Genomic DNA, 27,197 nt, shown 5'->3' on the forward strand with positions numbered 1-27,197 from the left:
GTGAATGCAATATTTTCGGTCATAATTTGTGCTACAATGCCCCAAGAAATATAAACTAAACTATATACCGTTAATATTGTGAGGGCATAAATCGACAACAATAATTTAGAATGCATTATTTTTGAAGGGAAATGTAGAGAGACTTAGGATGTAAATTAATATTAAAAATTAAAATATTTGTCATCAACGTATATCCGTTTCAAGCACAATAACAAAATCCAATGGCAAAGCAGTAAGGATCGGTTTTTAATAAAAATGCAATGTTGCTATTGCCTCATTTTGTGATGGTATCAGGATGAACTTACGATCTGTCTTTTAATTTTAACTAAGGTTCAAATTCAGAAATTAAGGTTTTATTTAAAAGATCTAAACCTATAAATATTATTCTACTTTAAACAATTTATAAATATTACAAGAACGAATTTTCTACAAACATGGGTAAGCATTAGGAAATTAAATATTCAATGCTCGGCAAATCTGAACCTGAACGTCGACTAATCCAGGAATATATAAGAATTCTTCACAATATAAACACAACTGATTTTATCATATTGCATTCAATCTTGGATTTTTATTTCAGCTGCAACAACTAAAACTTCTCTGACGGTTTCCATTATCAGCTGTCTTATATTAGTTTCTGCAATGCAGATGTGGAAAACCTGGTTAGCCTCATCAAGTCAGCAGACCTTGCTTGGGGGTTTACTTGGTTCCTTTCTCTTTACTTTCATATTAACTGCTATTGGTAATTGTGAAAGTATGTTTTTTGGTAAATCTTATACTGTAGGAGTATTTCCAGAAGGTATTAAGGTTAATTTTTCAAAAGAAATATTCGTTACAACACATTTTTATTTTTTAGTTGCCTTTTCTTTGCTACTGGCAGTCTCAGCAGCAGCAAGTGTACATAGAGTTGCTGGAACTTCAAGGTAAAACATAATATTATAAATTTTTTTGTGGTTTAAAAATGTTTGTCAAGATATTTGAAAATACATTCAAATTTTATAAACTCTAAACAAATTGTCTTGAAAAAGAATGCAAATACCCTAAACACAGTCATTTAAAAAATTAAAAGCACTAAAGCATATTGCACAAAACTGAAACAACAAATATCTCTTATGGATAGCCTTGTACAATGAATTACCCTCAAAAACAGTAGAATTGTGTTGAGGAACAAAGGGATCCTAAAAATTGTTTAAATGTCCAGATAGGTAGGTGCAACAGATGATTAATTGTCATAACTTTAAGGGAATGCTTTCTATTAATTGCACATCTATTAATGTTCAACCTCTTCAAGCACTTTGGACAACATAAGCAATAAACTAATAAGACACAGGTCAGGAGCATCAATCAGTTGTTTAAGGGGTTTTAAGAAACTAGACACACATTGGACTTTTTCCTGGGGCTCAATAAAATTCAAAATTTTATTGTTTTTAAGTGTTTAGTTAGATAATGCTTATACTTTTTCTTGTTAACTTTGCATAAATTATATGATATCCTACTTGAATAGTATTGTCATCATTCTTAATAACAGTACACATTCATTGTGATTTATTTAAATTCACTCTACAATCAGAAACAAGAAAGATTTCATTCAAATAATGGCATATGATTTTGGATAATGTCGATTTGCAAGTCATTTCTGGACACCCTTAATATTTAGTTATTTTAAACCTGGAATTTCATAATCAGGGATAATGATTTTTTTTCTATTTCAGTTTGCTTTTGTCTCTGCTGGCCTTGTTTTATATCAATAGGTACTCCCAGAAGGTGCATGTGCAAGTAGCTGTTCAACCTCTTCCTGGCAGTAAGAAGAAAAAAAACAACTAACTCTAGATTAAGAGCTAGGTCTATTTCATATTATTGTGGTACATATAGTATGTGTAATTTTTTTATATTATTTAAAGAAAATCATGTGAATCTCTTTTTAATCCAGTTAAATTAAAAAAGGATTGATTTTGAGAATTAAAACAACTTTTCCTTCTGAAAAACATTAGTCCTATATTTATAAATCTTTCTAGTAATATTATTCTACAAATATATAATAAACGTCATACAAGTATTAACAACATTACTAATAATAATAATAAAATTGATAAGGAGGAAAAGATTAACAATGCAAAACCATTATTAGTTGTTGGTAGATAAAATTGCTACTTATTAACATAGCAAGAAAAAACATTTCTGTTTCACTCACTTTTTTATAGTTATTCTCTTCTGGAAAAGCATGCAGTTCTTCACTGATCAAGAGTTCAATCTGCAAGGAAAGAGGAGGTGTTTATGAGAAACTGTTGTCTACAATAAATACTAATAACTTTATGACAAATACTAACTTCAGACTCCCGGGAACACTAGGGACTCTTTGTAAACTGTAGTCCAATTTAAACATACTATGTGTGTCATGAGACTGCGTCATATTTGAATTGGGGTTTAGTCCAAACAGCATTTCATTTGGATGAGCTGTTCGTCTTCTTACTTTTGACCTACTTTGTGGAACTTGAGGTTCAGGAACTTGTAAGCTAATAAATAATATATTCAAAATGTTTAAATAATTAATTTACTACTATTAATACTTACTGTGTGTCGGGCGGAGCTGGTGATGTTGATCTGGACGAATTGTTCGAACTAGTTGTGTCGTTAGTGTTACTTGATACACTAGTAACTAATTCTTTGGAAAATATTGGAATTTCGTTATGTAACAGATGATCTAGAAGTTGGCCTTTCACGATTGCTTCTTGTTGAAGCTGCAATAATAAATTGAAAAGGATAAATTTGAATGCGTCAGTCAGTCGAAGGCGGGTACCTCGGCCATATTTGCTTCATTCTCTCGAAGTTTGGCATCCCTCTGAGCCACAGAATGGCTCTGAGCTAGAGTCATGTTATACAACTTCTGAATTATGTATTTGGCTTCGTCCACGTCATACACTGATGCCACAATTTGGTCCAAATCTGCAGTATCCGCTGGATCCAAAGTTTTCTCTATATCCATGACATTGTGCTGAGTTTCCGAGATAATTTCTTGTACATAATTAATGTTTTCTTTAATGTCTTCAATGTAGCTGTCCAGTTGAATAATGTCATGATCCTTATGCACTGCTTGTTTTCTCCGTTCTTCTAGTACTTCTAATTCTTTACCTAAAAATTTATTAAAATATTATTGTCCTTGGCATTGATGATTAATATCTTACCAAGTGCTTTGCGCTTCTCCAAGAAGTGTTCCATTCGTACTTCTTGCTCAACTAATCCCCTACGATTTAAAGCGATATTGTTTACAGATTTTTCCATCTGCAGCCACTTCTGCTTTGCCGATCTTTCTGAAAATGCTTTGTTGAAAACCCTTCCCGCCGCTTTCAGACTCAGTCTGCCTCTTTGGTTTTTCCTTAATACTGATACTTCTTCTTGTTTCCTCTTCAGCACTTGATCCCTGATTCTTCTTTCGTTTTCCATAGTTTTGATCACGTTAGCGTTCTTCCGAGTCTCTTTTCTGAGCTTGGCGATCTCTCGTTCGCGCTTCATTTCTGCCTCGTTATGTTTTTGAGCTTCTTCCCTCATTTTGTTTATTAATCTAACTTTAGCCCGTTTCATATCGAGCAGTTCATCTCTATAACCCTTTAACTGTTGCTCGTATTGGCTGTGGTTTCTTAGAAGTCTCGCGTGCTCCTTCTGAGCGGCTTGCAATCGTTTTAACTCTCTCTGCATGTCATTGATTTTACGAGTGTAATCTTCTTTAACTTTTTTGATTTTATCCGAAGGTTCCAAGTGACCGCTGTACTTATGGAGCACTTTATCTCTTTCTTCCTGAGTGTTTTGAATGTGTAGCTGAAGTTGTATAAGTTTGTCTTCGTAATGCTGCCTCATGGTTTGCATCCGCCTTTGAGATAACTCAAGCTCATCTATTAACTTTTGTTTCATGTCAATATCGTTAGTCAAAGTAATTAATTCGTCGTTAAGTTCATTGTTGACTTCTTCATTGTCGCTTGTAGATTCGTGCTCGCTGTCTCCGTCGCTATCTTGTTCTAGTTCTAGCGATCGGCGATTTAGAGCTTCCTTTTCTCGCTGTAAGTTGCGTTTGGCTTCTTCAAGTAAACTGGAATTGTCACTAATTAAGCTCGAACTGAACATCAAATTATGTCTCTGTGGGCTCTGGGAACGACTGAGCTGTTTCCTGAGTTGTTCACAAGTATGGTTCGATTCTATTAATTTCGCTCTAAGTTCTTCGATTTCCTTTAAATATGCTTGGACTAGATCTGCTACTTCGCTATTACTTTCGCTGGTTATCCAGCTCCCCATTGTTTTTTCTGTCAGTAAGTCGCTATTTTTTAAAGTCAACGCGTCGATCGTTTCTTGCATAGCTTTAAGTCGAGTCCTTAAATTACTAATTTCTCCTTGCAACATGTTGTTCTCGTAAAACATATCATTAACGCTTTCAGTACCATCTTCCCTAATGATGCGTTTTCCTTGTTTGTATTCGACGAGCTCCAGCTGAAGCTGAGCGATTTGCTGTCTAAGTTGGCTAATAGTTTTCGAACTCTTGTCTTGGTTAATGAAAATCTTATTCTTAATGTTACGTGCTCTGTTAGCATATTTAAGCGTATTTAAAGTCTCCATGAAGTCTCGATCACTCGGACTAACGCAAGCAATCATCACAGTCTGACTATTCCCACCCAAACTATCCTGCAACAGTCGCGTCAGCTTGGAGTCCCTATAGGGCACATGCAGGGCCCTTTTAGTTTTGTCCCCTAGTGCTGAAATTACATTCCCCAAAGCCAACAAACCACAATTGATAGAAATCCCTTCTTTCTGCCTTTCTCCAGTAGCACCAGTCCTTTTCAGTCTCTCCGACCCGGCCAAATCGACAAAGTGGAATTTGGCACTAAGCGTTTCAAATTCGTCAGGAATTACATTTTCATCTTCACTGGGGAATTGTCTTTGCTGTTTCACGTGAAGGGTGAAAATTGCATGTGATCTCGACGACTGCGTGTTCATTTGAGTACTAGCGGTAGTACGCGATAGCGCCCCTAGTCTCAAGCATTGTAAAGCTTCCTCAGCACTTTGGACAGTTTTGAATGTCACTCCTTTTACTTGAATTCCTCCATAGGGATCTTCATGAATCTTATAAACTTTCTCCTGAAAATTAGTTTAGGGTCAAACGTTCTACAGGGTGGTTCAACAAAAACTCGACGTCTCCACAATCTTTGATAAGGGTAAATTTTCGGACAATTCACAAAATAATTCAAGGTTTTGAAGCAGTACAAGCATAATATAACGTATGGTAATTGAAACTCACCGCTTATTTTGGGAATATCGAAAACTATAAGAGATACGAAATCGGTCAAATTGGGATAATTTTGGCTTTTTTAATGCAAAGCATAATTACTTTTTAACATTAAGAAAATTACTACAGCTTCCAGAAATAATCGATAAAAACTGATACACATTTTTTTGTTATTCTGAATTTATTTGTTGAATTAAAAAAAAATAAATGCCACTTTTTCATTGGTACTTTATGCTTTACAAAGCAGTATAATCGGATTATTAACACGACGTTCGGATTTTTGGCCCTATCATCATTTTTTAACCTTTTTTAATATATTTTTGAAAACACCTGATCTTCTGAATAAAATCAAGTATGACATTGTGTGTTAAGCATATGCGTCCTTTCTAAAAATATACTTTGCCATAAAAATACTTCACAAAAATAAGAAAAATATTAGGTACCTACATTTAATTTTAATTCGTGAATTAAATTAAATTAATTTACATAAAATATTCGAAAATGACCTCATCCAGCTTTTATTAATCAATCTACGTTTAGCAAATTTATATTGTTTACTTTAACCATTAAATTCTTGACGAAATACATCAACTTATATGTATGAGTATGATGAAATATTTTTCAGCGCATAAAAATGTTCTGTTCTGAAGAACAACGGCTTAAAAACAATAATAAAAATATCAGATTCGTATTAGAAAAAATAAAGCTGATAATGGTTCCCAAACGTCATATTAAAAATTCGATGACGTCGTCCTCTGCAGAAGAAAAAGTCTTATGAAATACCCTCGTTCGTTCTTTTACGGTTTTTGAAATTGCACTGCTGAGCAGCAAATATGAATAACCCTGAATATCCCCTCAACATCTCACCTATACGTACATTGCAATAATCCGTTAATATATAACAAAATCATAAAATTCTTCTTAAAACGAGAGATTTATCTTTTAAATTTGGAATTTTTAGCATTTACGCCTAACTGCAGGGTTTCCTACATTCAACACAACAGTGTTCTCGAAATCTATTAGAGAAACAGAACTGATTACGTGCAGACAAAATCGTGTCTGTATAAGGAGTGTAAAGTGTTATTTTAATTTCAAAGAAATGCTATTACTTACCCCTCAAAGTAACTGGTGGCATACCTTGTGAATTTCCCGAAAAACCATTTATACCAGAAGATTATGAGGAGAGGGTCAAGTTTTTCCGTCAACATTATATACTCACTCTCGTATAAGATGGGTTAAATAAGTCTATAACTTCTTCATTGTATAGCTCCATAAACTGGACTGTGATTTTAAATTCAGGAACGATCATCCCATTCTCATGTGCCCTATCTATTCGAGTCTTGATCCCATCAAATAGATGATGGATAGCCCGGGGGATTATGCCTTTTTGCTCGTTAGGAAGTTCGACATCGAAGCCCGTACCCATAGTGTAAGTTTTACCAGATCCTGTTTGTCCATAAGCCAGCACAGTTGCATTGTACCTGATAGAGTAATTACTGCTTTCATTTTTATTTGGCTCGTATTAGTGGATGACAAATTATGCTCCTGTTTTTGAATCTTAATTAGTTGCTTATTATGTTATTAGCCTAAGGCATGTTTTATTGGGGTAAAATTTAATAATGCTTCAGTCTGCGATTGGCCATTTGCCGAAATTGAAATCGCAGTAATATATTTAAGACGATAGTTCTAGAAGTGCCTGACTAAAGTTTCATGGTGCTTCATTGATTTCTGTTTGTTTTGAAGCTCTTTTTAGTGAACCCTTTTAACGATTTTGTGAACATAGAAAACACTAATCATCAATACTTGATTTAATACATATGAATGGACTAAGACCTTTCAAGTGATTGAAAGGTCTTAGTCTATCCAACATTAAAGTGGAGTTAGATTCTATACGGTCATTACAGCAATGAAAGTTATATGAAAAAAAATTCTCAAAATCGGAGCAGTCACCCCACTCTACCGCATCGCATTTCTTTAACTGACTAAATGTTCTATTTGTACTCATATTTTACTAGCGGACGCCCAACCTTAATTTCCTTGAAAATGGAACAACTAGCTGACATTTCATGCCCCAGTATACCAGAATTTTTATTTTGATAGCTCATAAAAGGGTATAGTTATTTATAAAGGTGGCTCACGAAAACCCGGTTATCAAGTATTAATTGTTTTTTTCGATAAGAAACCCATTGGAGCAATTAACTCAAATCGAATGCGAAATTACAGAATGCCGTTTTTAGGGGCATCAGAATATTCACACGTCCATCGATGGGTAACCATAAATGGAAAATCGCCTATGAAGGCAAGTCTCGATTTTGCTTTGTGTTCTGTTCAATGCGAGATTACAAGACGGTTTGTACTTAATGTTAAATGTGCGTCTGCAGAAGGTGCTAGATAGCAATATTATCCCCGTACCGTTGATTGTGATACAAAAGCTCTGCTGTAACCAGATTCAGACAAATGAGTCACCCCGTATGGTATCTCGGAAATCGAAAACATGTACTAAGTGACGTTGAAACCCGAACACCCAGTAAAAATGTCGATAATATTTTGTACAAATATTTATGATACAAAAACAAATTTCTGATGCCGCAGCGTGTTTGTTCTTTGAAAATAGTACTTTCTATTAATTTTAAATAGGGTCTACAATGATAAGCGTACGAAGAAATGCAAATTATCGACATTTGAGTGAGTTTGATAGGAAAAGAGTTGTTGGTTCATGGGAGACCGAAGTTTCAGTTCGGGATGTCACGGTTGCAGCCAACCGGAATGCAGATACTGTAGTCGGATGTTGTTGGAGGCATAGAGTGAGGAATGTCGGAAACAAAGAGCCAGGGAAGCGGATGAGTTCGCAGGACGGTACCACTCCAAGATCGTCGCCTAAGATTGTTATACGGGATGCATTTTTTAACATCAGAACAATTACCAATCAGTGAAGACACGACAGAGGTATTGGAAGACAGCATGAATGCTGATGAATCAGAAGATCTGATCTATTTTAATACGGACCACAATTTGTCTTACCTTTAGCTCCAGAGCACAAACAAAGTTGGTTTTGATGAAGTAGAGAACGAGTATCCTGCTGTAATGGGTAGAAAACAATAGTCTTGAGTGAAGAATCCAAATTCTGTACGGACATGTATAACAGTCGGACACGAGTTAGAAAGCGACATGAAGAACGACGAAATCTATATTTTTTTGTCCAGAAGTATTATACATCGTATTGTTGGTGTTATGGTGTGGGACGTCATTGCTTATAGCTTTAGGTCACCTCCAGTATTTATTAGAGACAATACGACCACACAGCGGTGCATACAAGAAATGGTGGAACCATACTTAAGATCTCTCAAAAATCTTATCTTTCAAAAGGATAATGCTCAATCACACCTGGAAAGGATAGCGTTGGAGTACTTCCTTAAGCTCAGGTTGAACTGCTGCCTTGACCTCCAAAACTCCCAGATTTGTCTCCAATTGAACACGTGTGGGACATTATTGGTAAGAAATTGGTAACTTTACTTTCCCAAAGCATGATATAGAAGCTGTCTGGCATGAAATACTCCAAAAGGATATTGTCCGCCTCGTCAGGAGTATGCTGAATCGCATTAATGAATTTGTAAGAAGTAGGATCGCGTCAACACATCATCAATTATAAAAACCCCAATTAATGAATTTAAATTGTCCAATGGAATAATTTAAATGTACTTGGCACTTTAATCATTTACTGACTTTCAACTTTCTGACATTTGTATAAAATATAGTCAAAATTTAATATATTTGTTCAAGGCCAATTAAATATTATATGCTAAACATGAAGACGTCAGTAAGTTTAGGTGAGGATGGGGGTTCATCAACTAAATTTCTTCATTTCCATTTAAATGTCAATCAAAGTAGTTCACGCGAGGTAAACTCACGTAAAGCGCAATTTCCATTGGTATTTAATTTAAACCAGGTAAATCGTGATGTTCTTAACTACCACAATAATCGGGATAACGACGACATTGATTGACAACCCCATCAATGTGGATAAAAAAAAATTAAGTTTATTGTTATTTCACATTTTTCCTTTAAATCTAATCAAAATACCATAATGTCCAACTGTATCGTGCAGCAATCGTTACAGATGCGATTGAAAATGTAGCGATCGAACATTTACCGCTTCCGTCAAGATCACCTGACCTTAACGCCATTGAACGTGTGTGGGATATGATGCAAAGAAATGTTGAAGAACATCGACCACGGCCCCTAACAATGGCACAGCTTCGAGAACTTCCACGATTATGAGAAAATTTAGTATAAAATAAGGTAAACCATCACACTGAGAGTATGTCAACAAGATGTGAAGCAATTGTACATGTTAGAGAAGGCCATACGACATACTGAATTTTCGAGATGTAGTTTTTATGTTATTTTCGATTTTGAAAGCATCTTTATTATTTTTTGATTTTCTTAAATAAATAAAATAAATTTAAAAAATACCAACATTATTTTTTTGTTTTTTATGATAAGAATCACAAAAATAAATAATTCCTGTGTTGCTAGCTCTAAGCAATACCCAAAAGAACCTAATATCTCTGAATTTTGTGGGGCAATTTTTTATCAAAGGCCTACCTTTTCCCTAAATAATCATAGTACTTTTGTAGTTGATACCCACTTACTGCGCCTATGATTTTTGAAATACGTGCTTAATTTCGAATCTATGGCTGGCATAGAAAATCGTCGCATTACAGCAGCGTACTTAATGCAAAATAGGAATTATGCAAGTGGCTTCGACCGGGAATAAGGTTGGCTCAACACGTCATTTACCGGTGAAATATTGTTAAAGGTAGATTTTGCAGTCACGCAATTTAAATTAAGTGTCTGTCTTTCGTTATGCAATGGAAACTAAATTATTTCCATTGAGATCTAATGTTCAGTGAGAATCACATATGGCAGTTGAAACTCACCTAAAATTTGTGCAAACATATTGTCTGTATAACGGCCGGAATAAGTTCATTCAAACACCTTCATGTTATTTGTATAATATTTGGAGAATTGGGGTACCCAACAGTGATAAATATATAGGGTGTCTGAAAATTGTCGAAATATTTGGGGAGATGATTCTACAGAATAAAATAATTTTAAACAGGTCTTATAAACATACCCCAAAAGTTTCTTCTTAAAGAAGCTAGAGTCCCTTAAACGGGGAACCCTGAACGTGTTATTTTCAGAATATTTTCGAAACAAATAAGAGTATGCATTGAGATAAAGGAAGAGCATTTTCAACTTTTGATCTGAGTAAGTGATAAACCCTTAATAATATTAATCTTGTTATCGCTGAATAAGAAAAAAATCTATTACAAGGATGCCTGCCATATTTAGTAAGACGCACTTGGATATCCATATAATCATGGATCGGTTCATAAAAATTCATTTTTCTAGAAAACCATCTATCCTAACGAGATGAAACAAGGAAACCTTTTTTACTTAAAAACATTTACCATTCATTGATTTGATATCGAAAGTTAAGAAATGCCTCACAAAAAAAGTTAGGGCAACGTATGTAACGCCTTTGACAAATGTCCGCAATAATTGACACAAAAAAATTTTTGCATTCCAGCTTATTAAACTATACTGAATTTCATACTTTTAATTTTAACCGATTTGAAAATATTGTCAAAATACAGGGTGTTCCAGTAATTCTGTTGCAAGGCGATATCTCCGTTATGGTTAGAGTTATTCGAAAATGTATTGGTCCAAATTATTTGATTTGATAAAATGTATTATGTGGTAGGATTTTACTGTTTTTACTACTTGCGGTTATAACGGAAGTCAATGTCAACTTCTTGAATTCAAATGAAACACCTTGTATATTTTTGCATTTTTAGATTTTACACATTAAAGTTATTAAATAATTATTAAGCCTCCTTATTCCTGAACCTTACGTTTAAATGCCATTTGCGCCTTTTGGCTGGGCACAGCTCAAAAGCATGCCTGCAATTTCGTCGAAACTCTCCTCATACCAGTAATATATCTACGAAATGATTCATCATTCTTAATCAAGTTTGCAAGTTTTACTATTGAGTAATAATATATCGAAATATCTCTGTTAGCTTTGCAAGCAGTATGGTTGTTGTTTGGCAAAATAGCATAGTCAGTATTAGTAGTCTCTTGTTTAGTCGTTACCATGAAATATGATGAAAATGAAAAATCTAGGAATTGGGAGACCTAATAATTAATTAACCGCTTTAATTTGTGGAATCTGGAAATGTAAAAATATACAGAGTTTTCCAATTCAAGTAAGAAATTGGCATTCGCTGCCAGTATAAACAGAAGAAATAAAAACAATAAAGTCGCACCACGTACTGCGTTTCATCAAAGAAACAATTTGCTCCCAAAACATTTTTTAGTATCTCTAATCATAAAAGAGATATCGCCTTGCAACAGAGTTACTGAGGCATCCTGTATAATTTTCGAAATTCTCCTTTTAAAGAGTTTTAGCCCCCTTTAAAAAGCAATTTTAGGGGTATCTTTATAAGACGTTTGGCTATTATTTTAACCACTAGAATTACCTCCCAAAATATTTCAACATTATCTCCGGATACCCTGTACAGGGTGATTTACGGTCGGTGGTAGTAGTTGCACGTTCACGGAAAACCGGACACACGCTGATAATGAGTTTTGCTTTATCGACCGGAAACATTTTCAGCAAGACGACGTTGCCGGTTTTATAAAAGAGTAGTAATAACTCCAGTATATTAAATGGGGTTCCTTGTATATTATTTTATTTCAAGATTCAGTTTTTCTTATTAATAATTTCTGATACAGAATTTCTACACTTATCTCAAGTGACTTTCGAAAAATTAAATAATTACATTGTTATTTTTTCAAAACAAGACCCTAATAAAACTTGTGTTACAAAATGACTCAAACTCACAAAAAACTTAAATTTTGCACATTATTTTGGAAAGATTTACTAGTGTGCCCCACGTAGGAAAAGTGGTATAATTTTGACTAGATTGGCTCAAAACGGATACCTTGGGGTTAGACGCTAAATCTACTACAGTTCGTTTTTCGTTGAACACCCTATACATATGAAACTACGCTGAAAGACATTGGAATCACTCTTTAAAACGTTGTAGTATGTTCGTATGCCTAAACGGTAATTTCATAAATAAATGTTGTTTTGTGTATACTTTCTAAACATTGGTTTCTTTTGGTAAAAATTTGCCGAACAATTTCCCAGCTAACGAAGTTGTGCATTTTACGCGTATTTAAAGCAGTGACGCGAAAATTCAGTAAACCACAAAACATGTGTACCGAAATAAAACTTTAATGAGATTAGTTTCCATTAGCAATATAATCAAATTAAGCAGTAATATGCAATAAGCTCAATGAAATCTATACTTTTATTTACACAAGGAAGTGGATTTCAACAAAAAATTCAGGTTTCATGTGTTTTATTTTATGAAGGATAACCGAATAACCTTAACTAATTGCGACGAACTCTTAAATTCGATCGATAATAGATGCTTTTTTTTAGGAAATCTAAATGTAGAAGATCGCAACTGTTGGTTTTGTCTGAATGCAATACTGACTCATTGCCGTCAGAAGGCGACAAGGGAGCTCTTTGAAGTGATTGATGACCATTGGTTTACGCGTTTAGACCCGCGAAATTAATCTGCTAAATCTCCCGATTTTACCCCACTAAGTTTTTACTCGTGAGATAAGATAAATGAATAGGTTTATATCACACTAACAAATCACAAAGAGAACTTGCGTCAACGTGAGACCGACTGCATTCGTGAGCCTAATGCAAATGAGATACAGAGGACCACAAATCGGTTTCTAAATGTACGCATTTTGATATGCTTAGAATTCAATGGCAGTCATTTTTAATATCTAATGTATAGATTAAACAATTCTACTATTTCATTGTTTTTATGAGTTTAGCTAGAATTTAAAAAAATTATAACGGTTATTTTGTATTTGTATAACCGCGCAAACGAAGCTGTTCAGAAACCCATTACCTGTTAAATTGATTGAAGAATTGCATAGTTTTCAACCATCATAGCGTTTTTAAAGCCATTTTTGCAAAAGTGCCAAAATTGTTAAATGGTTAGATACGATATATAGTATTTATTTAGTGATGTGTGATGAAGTTTGATGGTTTACGTATAGGAACATGATATATCATTTTAAGGCAAATTTAAGTTTGTTTCAGCGTACTGACTAATGTACAAAACATTCTATTTAAAAACACACACCCGGGCCCGTTTAAAAACTAACCATAAAAATACGTATTTTTCAGCCATGCTATATAATGTAGAACCATCTCCTTATACGAGACAGAGTCCTGGACATTTCCGCAGGAATTTTCAATCCAAGACCCTTGTTCTCTGTAAATTCAAACTCCAATATAACAGAGGTTTCATGAGGGCCTCATTAAAATTAATTAATATTTTGAAAATCGCTAGAGACAAATATAAAGATTGTTAAAGCAAAATTCATTATCAAAAGGAAATAGTGAGCCTCAAAATGAAATAATATACAGGATGTCCAATTTAATATATCGAAGGTACACCTTTTTTTATATATCCGACAATGTCTAATTACTGTAAAGATTTTAAGTCGACAGAACAAGAAACTGTAAATTTTTAAAATGTTCGTGTGTCCCGTTTTCCGTGAACGTTTATCCTGCCTTCTACAGTGAATCATCCTGTATAATAAGCAAAGTAGCACATAAACATGGTTCCAAATATACTAGACACTTGGCCAAACACATGAACATAATTTACCCTTCCAATGAAGATTCCACTAGCGATCCAACGCACGCTTCATAAATTTCATCTTGACGTGAGTCGCTGTCGAATACATAGTTGTATGTGAATGACTTGTCACTGCCAAGTGTGACCTGTGGTTCCCCCGGGGTGATGGTAGTACACATTTGACACATGTCGATGATTTCGCGGGGAGTCTGTGGCCTAATCCTGTTAACAAAAAAATATATCACTTTAGTGTAATTAAAATAATAAGTATCGAATACGGAGTTCATCTTTGCGACCTGACAATATGTATGTCGAAAATTACAAACTTAATATATTTTTGGAGCATTTATTTTTTTTGTGAAAAAAAATCCTGATAATGTAAAAATTCCCAACTGTTTTTGATGTATTTTGATTTTTACGATTTTTGTCAACACTTGTAGATTTTTGTTAAAATTCAAATATCTACAAAACTACTTGATATCAAGTGATGAAGTAAATTTTAAATTAGTGAAAAATTAACGAATTTTCATAAACGATTACAGAATCAACAAAAATATTTTAAGTTTTTGAAAAAAATTATTGGAATAAAAAATTTTTAAATTCAAAAAAGTTGTTATTTCAAATAGTGTTCTACAAATATTTTTTCATCATTAGGTTGGTTGGAAAAAAGAACAGTTACGATAATAAGATATTAATTAAATAAAAAATTAAATATGGTAAAGGAGAGTGTTCTACGATAGAATCTACAGCAAACATCCTAGAACCCTGTAGGAATTATAAAAACGGCTTTTTAAATTCTAATAATAAAGTTTTTATAAAAAAATGTAGGGTTGTGTTGGGGCTACAAATTGAAGTGATAATAAAATATTCAAATTGGGTTAAATCTCGATTTACTTAAATTGTTTAAAAAATCAATAGATGTATACTCAATTTTGTGACTAACTGTATATATTAAACAGATTCATCAGTTGTTATCCATTATGTTGATTAATGGTAAATAAGAAAATATTTACCAAACGCGCTAAGTTTACCGGTCATCGCCGATTTTGTGCGTTTTGATGACCATCCGTTACAACTTTCTTCACACAAAACAATCTTTTATTAGTGTTTTTTATAAATTTTGGTATTTTACTATTTCATAGTAATTCTTTGTAAATATTTCATATGACATGCTCTATTTTGTACCTTCCAAACAAGTTAGAGCTAATGGTTTTCGCATGCTCATTTTAACTTCTCAAGGCGATTCTATTTTCGACAGACATCATTAGTGTCCCTATTTTACGAAGTGCACTCGTCAACTTCTCTTAGTTACTCACCCTGTACATGCTGATTCTTCAGAAAACTGTAGATATAATTGTATTGCGAATGAATGTCCTTGAAATTACAAAGTATGTAATGTAAATTACGAATGATTAAGAAATTCAATCTCTTTTTACATACAGAATTTTAACCAGCTGTATAAGCAGTAGGAAGTATATGGTGCCTCATTTAGTTGCGAACACATAGAATCGTGAAGTGATTTAACGCTTTAATAAGTTTGTCTCTAACAGAAACAGCATTGCTTCTTTTTTAAATTTCTAAGTTAATCAAAATTTCATTTCCATGCGAAACTGCTAAGTTATGTATAAACATTGTCTAGTAGAAGTCATGCAGTCAAGTAGCTTAATCCTTACACGAACCAGTGTTATACAGAGTATCTCAATAACTCTGTTACAAGGCGATATATTCCGTTATGATTAAAGACGCTCAAAAATATTTTTGGGGACATATTGCTAATTTCATGAAACACATGATATGGTGGAACTTCACTGTTTTTAATATTTCAGGTTATAGCGGAAGTTAATGTCAACTTTTTCATTTCAAATGGAACACCTTGTATATTTTTGCATTTTTAGATTTCACACATTAAAGTTATTAAATGATCATTAGGTCTCTCTGTTCCTAGGCCTTATGTTTAAATGCCATATGCGATTTTTGGTTGCGCAGAGCTCAGCAGTTCATCTGTAATTTATTATTTATTTATTTATACTTATTATTTAATCACTGCAATGTGTGGAATTAAAAAAATACAAAAATATACAAGGTGTTTCAATCGAAATAAGGAAATTGACATTGACTTCCGGTATAACCGGAAATAGTAAAAACAATAAAATCTCACATCATAATTCGTTTCGTCAAACCAAACAATTTGTTACCAAAACATTTTCGAGGATCTCTAATCATAACGGAGATGTCGTCTTGTAATAGTTACCGAAATAGCCTGTATATTTGCGCAGATTGTAACTATCATATATGCACAAGTAACAATAATCTTTAGACCAAGAAAAACTCAGCAATACGTGGAAAAAACCAATTTGGTAATGGTTTTTACTCAATCGTCTCGGTTGTGTTGTCAAGGTAGCAATGCCTCGATAAACAAACGAGAATTGATTGAATAATAATCATCCTAAACTTTATTCATTTATTATTGCTCTATTTACTTATACTGGAGAATTTCATTAATGTTAGCAAATAATTTCCCATGAAATAATGTATTTTCAGGTTGACAAGTTTCCTGATATACAAATCAATTATTCAATATCTTTTTCTGGCACAAGTCGAGGAACCATTTCAATAATTCAGAAAATATGTACAATCTAGGCGAACGTATTGATTTTTGAAGGCATCACCACCTCATAAATTAACACCAAACAGCAATAAAAATTATTTTCCTTCTGTTACCTACAATCGAGATAGGTGTAGGTTTAAAGACTATTTTTTAACGATTAAGTCGCCACATTATCACACATCACACCTATATATACCGGGTTGTCAAAAAAGTCACGACAATATTTAAGAAGGCGCTTTCTCAAGTCATTTTACGACACAAAATTCCAATAAACATAGGTCCGGAAATGTATTGTTTCCACGATAGAGGATCTAACATTTTTTTTCCGATAATGATCTTTGAAAAATAATTTCAAATATCTTTTAACTGATTTTTAAACATTTTTCAAACTTCATCAGAGCACAAAATATTCTTGGATTTTTTAAAAAGTTTTTTGTATGATAAATGAGTATGCAATAAAATTGTTTTTATTTATTATCTCGTAAACGAATCAAAATACGATGAAAATTCAAGAAACAAAAAAATTTGTATTTTTAGTTGCGTCATCTCAAAAAAATATCGAGCTTTAATTAAAGTCAGTGGTGTACATTGCTTTGTCAATAAATTTGGTTAAGGTGTCCCCCCTTGGCTTCACCGGACTTAATAATTTTAATCTATTTAATGTCAAATCAGCCTCTTATTACGACCATCAGTGTTACCAAATTAAAAAAAAAATCTATCAAAAGTTATTTAAATTATTTTCCAAAAACCGTTACTGGGGAAGAAAAAACTTAGACCCTTTATCTTCGAAACAACATATTTCCGGACCTATGTTTTTTAAACACCCTGTATATATGAAAATAAATATATCATGAAAATTTCAACGAAAATGTGTAATAAGATAATCAAATCAAACCTGTTTTTCTGCATCCGAAATAGGAATGACCACCTTCAGATCACACAGTCAGTATTTTTTTGTTTGGATACGCAAACACATTTCGTCATTATTGAATAGGTGCAGTTTCTGACATGTTTTTTTTTTGTAGTGAGTGCACCAAATTCGATTAAATTGCCCTTAAAATGCGAATAGTAACAATGCAATTAAATTAAGACCTTGTAATTAACTAACAATACGTACAAGCAACAATTTAAACGGAAATTGGTCAGAGACACCAATTTTACATTTAGGGTGCTCTTTAATACCGTGCTAATATTTTATGAAAAAAATTTCAAGTGAACATATGTGGGCAACAGCCCAAATTTTTCGATAGAGGATGTTGAAATTTTTCTCTTCAAATCGTTATTTTTAAATTGTCTCAGAAAGTACTTTAGATACTACTTTCAAGTGTGGTAACCGACAACATAGTACTTCAAATAAAACTGAACTAAAACGATGCCTGCAGATGAACAGAGCAAAATTGATCGATGTTACTGTAAAAAGTTGATTAAATCAATGCAGTCAAGATTAGATACAATTACAGAAAAACAATCCTTAAACTCTTAACTATCCATTTAACGGGTGGAGTCTGTGAGTCCATGACAAGAGGAAAATGCTTTATATTTTTTTTTAAATTTCGATATTTGGAATATCTTTCAAGAACATAAAAAGCAACTATTTTTTCAATATAGAAATAATTTTTTTTTAATGTCAATAGCTTTCATATGATATATTCCATTAGACCTCACCCGTTTGAATCTGTTGTGATGAAAGGTCCAAGTTAGCAACATTGGCGCTATTCTTAGACCAATGGGATCTACTAAATAATTTGGTGATTCCCCCAGCCGATCAGTTCGAGGTTAAATAAAGGGGCTATATATCATTTGTAGTGCTTCTATTGATGTTAAGAAATAAAACTAAACTAATACTTGATTGTATTTACATGTTATGAAAAGGAAAATTCTTAAAAACTTTAACAATCTTATTTCTCATACCAGATGAACGTTTACGCGTTAGTACTCTGAAATGGATACATATGTATGTGGAGTAAGTAAAGAAGCTAATCCAACTTTATGAAGAAATTCTAATAGACAGTGAAATTAATAATTTCGACAATGATTCAATTGCAGACCCGAATTTGGAGAATTCCAGCGAATAAATGGTTAAAAAATTGGTTTTTTTTCTGAAGGTTTTTGTTCCGAATTTTATAAAAAATACGTGTTAAAATTGGGACTTGGTTAATTTTAATCGACACACAAAGACATAATTTCATAAACGATTTTATATCACACAGTACGTCATAAAAGACTCATAGTAAACCTATTCACACGAAATTATCCAAAAAAAAAAATAAGTGTCACTAGCGATCTTACCAGTTTTACTCCTCACAGACCCCACCTGTGCGAATGTAAAACTGATAAGGCACCCGTTCAAAGGAGGGTTAAAAACATTGTTTTTTATTTTAACCAAAATCATTTGGTATACCTTGTCCATTCAGAAAATGTGATTTCGTTTGGTGAGCAAGTTTGCCATTGATTCCCTGTATGTACTCATCATTATTTTTTGCCAGTATGATATTAATGGCTTATCTTATCTACGGTCAATAACAAGCCCGCCAAAACCCACGCAATGCGTGATACAAATATGGCAATGTTTGCATCTCATTAATACAAAAGTCTTAGGGGCGTAGATAATTCATGATGTTAGTCAGGATTTTTGCTATAAACGAAATAGCTAAATATATTTATTAGAGATTTATTACTTCATAAGTGTTATAATAATAGGATAATTGAATATTTTGTTTTCTTTCTTATTTCAACTCTAAGAATAAATATGTATTTTACACTTATTTTTCAAGCAATCTAGCGAACGTTAAAGTTGAAACATTTTAAGAAGAGGTGGCCGTAGGGATTTTCACTAAAATACCTTTTTTTCATAAAACATGCGGGAAAACACACAATTTTTTACCAGGTAATAAAAAGAGTTATACTCTTTTAGTAGTAGAATTTTCTACAGATATTTTAGAGCCACCCTGTAGAAAGGTAGAATCGATGTCGAGTAGTAAATTTGTTAGTTTGTCTTTCAATATTTTGATAAGATATTAACATTTTTTAACCATAGAAATTGTTCATAATGAAATTCCGACATATTTAATAGATCTATTTTGCGAATACATAGTTAAGTAACCTACTAGGTAATTGGGATTGACAAAAAACACATAAATAAATTGCCGTCATTAAAACAGGTGTTCTTACACGGTATGGAGGAGACGTAATCATAGTAATTTTTTAGCCTTGAAAACGAAATGCAATTTCTTAAATATGTGTGAAAAATTAGCTAAGGTTCGCTAATAACTATTAAGTAACTGTACATGTGAAAAATATGTCTCAATGTTCGCACTATGTACATATAATGTCTACATTTCAAGTTTACCTATTGTCAAATTATGGTGTGTATGTGCATAAGAATAAGCAGATCTCTAATATACAGCACTTATTTCAAAATTTGCATATCTGTTTGTTCGAGGAATTGCGTAGGTAAGTTCACAAAAATTACGAAAGACTGTCCGTGTAGGCGTTCGCAATGGAGATTGAAGTGCCAACTATAATAATTGTGTGCCATAAGGTATACACACGAGTGTATTCCATGGCCATAAAGTCTTACGTTCTCACATCTAGCTTTCGAATTTTCTTCATTCGACAAAGGCTAGAAAATAAAAACACTTACAGACTCGATACAGATTCGAATTTGTCAATTTTGTATTCTAGATAAGAAGTTCCATTTGCATAATCTTATTTAGATTGTGTGAATAACAATTAAGCAGCACAAAAGAAGCAGCAAAAGTTGGTAGGTACCTAAATACTAGTCTTCCGTAGGCCGTAGGTGTTATACATATGTGGCACAACATTTAAATATTGCTATAGACTACTGGGTGATGTAGGTTGTTAAATATTGTTTAAGTGGGTAATATGAAGTAGCTTTAATAATGGAAACGCGTTTCTAATTATTGCCCAAGAATATTGTATCATCAGGCAAATAGATGCTCATCATTAGTGACCACTAATAAAACTTTCCATTTCCTCGTACCACTTGGAGAAAATATTTCTCCAAGTGGAATTATTCTTAAAATAATAATACTAAGAAAGTGTTAGGCGTGTAAAGATTGTTGAAATAGCATTACTCATAAACAGCCCATTTCTCAAATTCATATGGCCTTTACGTCGTTACGGCCTTGCCTCAAATTTATTGAAGCTGTTAAAGGTTTTCTATTCTCCAATTCGTTTAATTGAGAATTGCATTAAATTATATGGTTGTTAAAATATTTATATTAAATGGCAACGAACCACATTCTTTATCCAATATAGATTATAATCAGACACGGCTTAATAAGGTTCCTGATCAAGGCTGATCAGGACATAGTTCGCGTATAAGTAGTTCCTGTGATGTTTTATTTTATAGCGTATACACCTCGCTTTATGCGCTTATCCAGCAAGCTTTTTGGTATTATGTGGGCTATCTGGGTCGTATACCGGATGTTTAAAAGCATACAACTCTTTAGAATGATCTCTTACCTAACAATGAGACAAAGAGTGGACGTAATAAAGATGTCCCGACAAAAACGTACAATTTAAATTTGGTGCCATATTTTCAGTTATGGTTTAACTGTCAAACTCCTTTGACAATTCGATTTTAAAAAGTCTCCATTTTTTAAACATGAACCGATATTTGACACGAGAGGGTGTTACTTTAATTATTAAGTATTGTTTCAAAAAATGGTGAGAATTTGACTGTCCCGATACAAATTGTGTCCAATTTGTGTCGAGAAAATATCAAAAATGTCTCAACTGTAATTGGACCGTAAAAATATTTGAGGAGACTGAACCAAGAGTTCAACAACAGCCATTAGGCATTGTGGTCAAGAATTGAGTATTACAAGGAGTATATAGAGCTATTTACAGTTCGCTAAATATTTGAATTTTTTCCTCCTAGTTTTTGTGAAAAAAGGTCTCTTGAATATTTTTTATGACCGTAACTGTTTTCATGGAAAAAACAAATCGCAACAATCTGTAATTGGCAAATCGTATAATTTATTCGTTTAGCACAATAAAACACACACCGGTGGTGTTTCAAAGAGTGTGCGATAATATATGTAAAACGGTTGAAACATACATTGTTGCAAGTGCAAGATGCTTTCGGTACCATCTTCTAACGAAATATCGCTCATTTAGCCTTGTAGTTTTAATATTAGTTAACCACTAATATATTTGTCTTCCATGATAACGGTTAAAATTATGAAATAAATTCACTAGAATTTTTTTTTAAGAAATATGAAACATCGTTTTCTCTTCAAAAAAATGTGTCTCTATACATATTTTACGCTCTTCATATATTTTTTTTTCATATTTAATGCCGGGATAAACTTAATAGGAAAAACTAAAAAAATAATATTTTTTTATCACCTGAATTTCAGGCAAGAAATTTAAAACGAACTCATGTTCATATGATTTTTTTTCTATCACAGGAACCTACAGAAAAAGTTAAAAGATCTATTCTAAAACACAATGTATACAATATACATATGCTTGATTTTTACACTCATTAAATTTTTCAAAATAATATTGATATTTTCGATTTTTAATTGAATTAAAACACGTCATACAAGTTTTAATCAAAGCAAGAAGCTTCTGATGACGGATTAAATTAAAATGCCCCCAAGAATGTCAACTCCACATGAGTTTAAATGGGCATGCAGAATTATATTAAGGCACAATTAAGTTATTAATCTTAAACGGTGTGTATTGGCGTAGGTACCTCAAAATAGAACACATATTGTTACATCCCATAATATAAAGATAATTATCGGTTTTGTATAAAGGTATCAACTTTCAGGTGAAATCAATATATGTATGCAGGGTTACTGGTAATTTCACGTATTCCTTCGGAGAGGTGGTAAGGCATTAAGTAAGGAGTAAATTGAACCCATATATGTATTTTTTCAAACCTCAGTAAATTTTGGATTATTTGGATTTTTTTAATTCGGCGTCTTAATGGTTTCAGGGTGACTTTTTAAGAAAACCTTTTTAGAAGTTTTTGCTTATGCCACTCGATCACTTATCTAACCAGAGATCACAACGTTGAACAAGTGAACGAGTGGCAAAGGTAAAAAAAAACAAAAAGAATTTCTTGAGAAATCACTCTAAAATCGTTAAGATACCGAATTAAAGCAAAAAATGAAATAACTCAAAATCTAGTGAGTTTTGGAATATGCACATATGGAATATGCATCATTTACTCCTTATCTCGTGCCGTATCACCTCCCCAAAGAATGCGTCGAATTAACAGTAACCACGAATGTTGCAAAGATCTCATTTTTAGCCTTGAAAGTACCTTTTCACAAGTGCTACGACGAGAATCTTCGATCTAGTTTTTGCGAGCGAAGTTCCAATTTAAACATTTGATTCTATGGTAGGTAGTCAATATAATAGTAAAATTTACAAAAATTATTAATGAAATAATTAGAATCCAACATATTACGAGTGTATTGTTTTTTTTATTTTTATAGCCAGTTATATTTGTCAAATAAAAACAATCTCTTACACCAAGTTCACTTGTTCACTGCCTACTTACAGATGTTGCCTATATTTAGATTGAACGAATTTAGCATCCTATCGCACAAATAGAGCTTATTTCCTGTATACAGGGTGTCACAAACTCAAAACGTTCAATGCTATCTTGTTCCCGTGAAATTAGTTTTGTTAGTAAAGTTATCAGAATCTAAGAAAGCGGGACTACCGGATAAAAAGTTGGGTAAATGGAGGCAAACTTGCGGTTTTTATGCGTGGCAAACGTGTTAAAATGCAAATTAAAAAAATTCAAATATTTCCAGAAATATTCGAAACAGACTGAAAACATATTTTTTGCATTTTCCTATTATACTTTTTTATCTTCCTCAAAAAAAAACCTCACACACAGACACGTACAAACTCATTTAATTTTTTTTAATATATCAAACAATGCAAAACAGTTTTCACTCAATTTTATTTCTGATTTACGTCTCTACAATTCACAAAAAGAGTGAAGTGTTCAATGCCATTATTGCCTCCTTGTCGTCGAAATTATATTTGGTTGTTGCGCAACCGCTAAAAACGTCTTCGTTAAACCTTGCTTGGGACAAACTTATAAAATATAGCAAAAAAGTTGTTTTTTATATTATTAAAATAAAAGAATTTGAAGCTGGGAGGGTTTATATAACATTTTGGGTCGGAATTCAAAAAGACAGCTGGAAATTATAGAAAATCCATAAATTGAATTATAAGAGCAGAAATCAAGAAGAAGAATTTTCAAGTGTTTTTTGATGAGTAAAAAACTAACATTCACCTGGAATGGCGATGTTGACAGCGATCTAAGAGAATAATCTGTGCTTTGTTGTTTGTAATTAGTTGGAAACCTTTAAAGGAAGAAATACTTTTGGAGAACCTTGAGATGAAACTTCAGGAATCGAGGCTACCACCAAGCAGGCCAACATTTATAACATCTATGTAGTTAGCGATGTTTTGCATGTTAAACTAAAAGAGGAAAAAGGTGCCTCAGGGAAATGTTGTTAGTTCTTAAAAATAATCACCCAAAAGTCGTAAAAAATATTTAAAAAAATGTTTTGTTCAGTTTTTTCCGGAAGAAGTCATTTTTTCTTTATTAATTAAAAAAATATATTTAGTATTAAAATGTCCAGCTACGATTCCATTTAGTTAATTCTCTATCTCATAGAACTACAAAATAGCAATACGAATGCCTCGTATTTGTAACACCCAGTATAAAGGCCTTATTTTATTTTTATTTTTGTATCTCTCCGGTTCCTTCTTCGGATGTCAATAACAGACACAAACGGTGCCTAGGTAATTTATCTGAGTATTGTTTCTTTGATAAAGGATGTATACAGGGTAACCTGTTTTCATATGTCCCTTTCATGAAAATTCTGTACAATGACAATAATGATTAACTATTTAATAAGTCCATCGGAAGTTATACGAAAATTCCAGCTTAAATATTTACCATCGAGTTTTAATGGTTTATAATTAACCTCTCAGGACTAATAAGATTATGCAAAAAGATGTGACTTCATTTATCACAATTTTAGTTAAAGTAAAACTTCCTTAAGAAAAATTAGATAAATCTAAATATACTAGTTTGTCAAAGATTGTTTTCCTTGCTTGGTTCACCGAGTATTTTCGAGGCCATAACCCCTCAGGAGCGGTGAGTGAAGTTTATTTTAAACCAAGAGTCGGTTTATTTTCGTTATAATAAAAGTGACAGCGTAATACTGGTAATTAATTTACTTCCACTTTTTTGTTTCGTGACGAGAGGTCCCATTTCCATATACCTTTAATTAGTACTTACTGTTTTACTAACCGATAATTGTTGAGTAAAACAAGGTACTATGACAGATGGTTCAGTTAATACTTACCATCATGTCAATACAGCGTGTTTATTAAGCACTTGTACACATTTTAAACAGTTAATTTTTTACTAATTTTAAGATGAAAAGTTCATATGAACATGAATTCTTGAGATGCAGGGCTTTGAAAACAGAATTTTCTTGTTATATTGATTATATTTTTGTTGAATAACATGTCAATTTGACAAAATTCTGAATAGTATCCAGTATCCAGAATATCGCCAAATTGACATGTTATTGAACAAAAATATAATCAACAAACTAAACAAAAAAAATTTAAGCATTGTAGCGTTAATCTTTGCAATTTTAAAGTTGCGTTCTTCTGTATTTGGTTTTACTCTATAGTTTTCTTTTTAATTAAACTTGTTTGGTTCGTTAAATTAAAAAATTAAAAGAAATTATAAGAGTTTCTTTTGCAAATATATTTGCTTAATTTCCCACAATTTCTCAAAAACCTGAACAGTTAGAGCAACTCTGTGTTCGACATAACATTACTGCCATTAATATCCAAAATGTTTTTTATTTTAAACAACAACGTAACTCCTATAGTTCCTGAGGTACAGCGTTAGCCGCGCAACCAGTCCATTAGAACATTTTTAATTTCCCACTATGATAGCCTAATGATATTTAGTTTCAGGGTAGAATTGACGATTTTGAATTAAAGTAAAATATCTTCAAAATGGCTGCGCTTCCGTTGGTACCAATTTAGTTATTTTAAATGGAATTTCCCAATGTTTTTTTATCATTTTTAGATTTCTCATTGAACTTTAAGATCAGTCTATTTGAAGTATCTTATGTCCAAAATTTCCCACTTCCAAGTTTTACCGAAAAATTTGAAAATTTTGACAGCTGCAATGTCCCATGGAAATCAGTATTGTGCGTTAACCACCGTAAATTTTGGAAGCGATGTTCTGGAACTCAAAGAGAATCTAACAAGTTGCATTTTGACGTATTTAAATTTAATAAAAAAGTCTTCCACGACCCCCCGAAATGTGCCCCAGATATTGCATGTCTTCAAATCTCGAAAACTTGCTAATTTGAAATGAGACACTTTGTACTTTAAAGCATTTTTAAATACAGCATTTAATTCTGTATCAAATAAAATCTGTATACAAATATTTTTGAAGTTCGTCGGATTGATTCTCGACAGGGTGCCCCATTTGAAATAAGCAAGTTATTGAGGTTTAAGCCACATTTCATTGCCCGATAGTGGGAAATAAAATTTTTTCTAAAGAACGAGCTACGCCGCTAACCCTGTATAAGGCGGACCAATTCGGAACACACTGTACACATAAAATATACGATTGATACATATATATCATGCTTTATGAAAATCGATTTAATTTTCTCGTGTTTCGTTAATCTTATCTGTTAAGATATCAAATGTTTATAAAAGAGTACGTCACATTTTGGTAGATATGTTCTGTTTGAAGTTTTGAAAACAACATAGTGATAAATTCGAAGGTTCAATTACCTATTAAAACCAGAATTAGAAGTAAGGGATCATGAACTACATTACTATATATCATCCACGGTTAGTTACGGTTTTATCGGTCCTAAGGGTTCAAAGAAAATCAAAGAAATTAAATCAGTGTTCTCAAAAGTATTTTCCTTGTTGAAGCTCAAGCTCTCAGCAAATTCAGGTACATACTTTGTTAACTCTACCTGAAATTCTAAACCCTTTTTTGTGCAAAAATAATTTTCTGGGCATACCTGACAGCCACGCGGACCGAAACATCATCGTCTTCCATATTTTTTGCAGTTCTCCTAAAGAAACCCTTGAGAATTCCAAAATTCGTTCGCGCATTAGACACCTGCTCAACACATATTAATTAACCAAAGCTTTAAAGAACAAAAGGTTTTTGAACACTATATTCACAGCATCCCGGCAAACGAACATTGATATATTGTCAGTTACGGGCCGATCATCCAGGTTTTCAGTCATTTTTTTAAGTTACTTTCGAATTTGGATCCTTCAGGAGCCTGGATTAATACATATGATGTTAGCAGTCGTGAAAGTATCCGTGCAAGATTTAGCCTCTCCTCTTATCGTCCCACATGATTTGCGTGAGCAAGACAAAGATCGCGATATCGCACATGAAACTATAAAGTGGAAGTATAGATCGGGTTTTCGAAGCCTGCTCAGTATGGCATACCGCCGTTTCTCACTGCCGCTAGAAGGTGACTAACTGTATATTGGACTTGTATGC

At 32.8% G+C, this 27,197-nt stretch overlaps 2 protein-coding genes across 2 annotated transcripts; one reads left to right on the forward strand and one right to left on the reverse strand.

The window, feature by feature from the left end:
• Nucleotides 1-291: 291 nt before the first annotated feature.
• LOC136347016 (protein KRTCAP2 homolog) lies at nt 292-2,546 on the forward strand. The gene is made up of 4 exons (XM_066296638.1): nt 292-438; nt 581-799; nt 857-923; nt 1,713-2,546. Exons 1-4 carry the CDS (start codon nt 435-437, stop codon nt 1,822-1,824), a joined length of 402 nt encoding a protein of 133 aa, XP_066152735.1. The 5' UTR covers nt 292-434; the 3' UTR covers nt 1,825-2,546.
• Klp31E (kinesin-like protein 31E) lies at nt 1,970-27,197 on the reverse strand. The gene is made up of 8 exons (XM_066296636.1): nt 26,701-27,197; nt 14,041-14,232; nt 6,489-6,750; nt 3,183-5,121; nt 2,798-3,129; nt 2,572-2,738; nt 2,328-2,513; nt 1,970-2,251 (listed from the first exon to the last, which is right to left on the reverse strand). Exons 1-8 carry the CDS (start codon nt 26,736-26,738, stop codon nt 2,239-2,241), a joined length of 3,129 nt encoding a protein of 1,042 aa, XP_066152733.1. The 5' UTR covers nt 26,739-27,197; the 3' UTR covers nt 1,970-2,238.

This window comes from Euwallacea fornicatus, chromosome 26, assembly GCF_040115645.1.
Source record: "Euwallacea fornicatus isolate EFF26 chromosome 26, ASM4011564v1, whole genome shotgun sequence".
Taxonomy (NCBI): domain Eukaryota; kingdom Metazoa; phylum Arthropoda; class Insecta; order Coleoptera; family Curculionidae; genus Euwallacea; species Euwallacea fornicatus.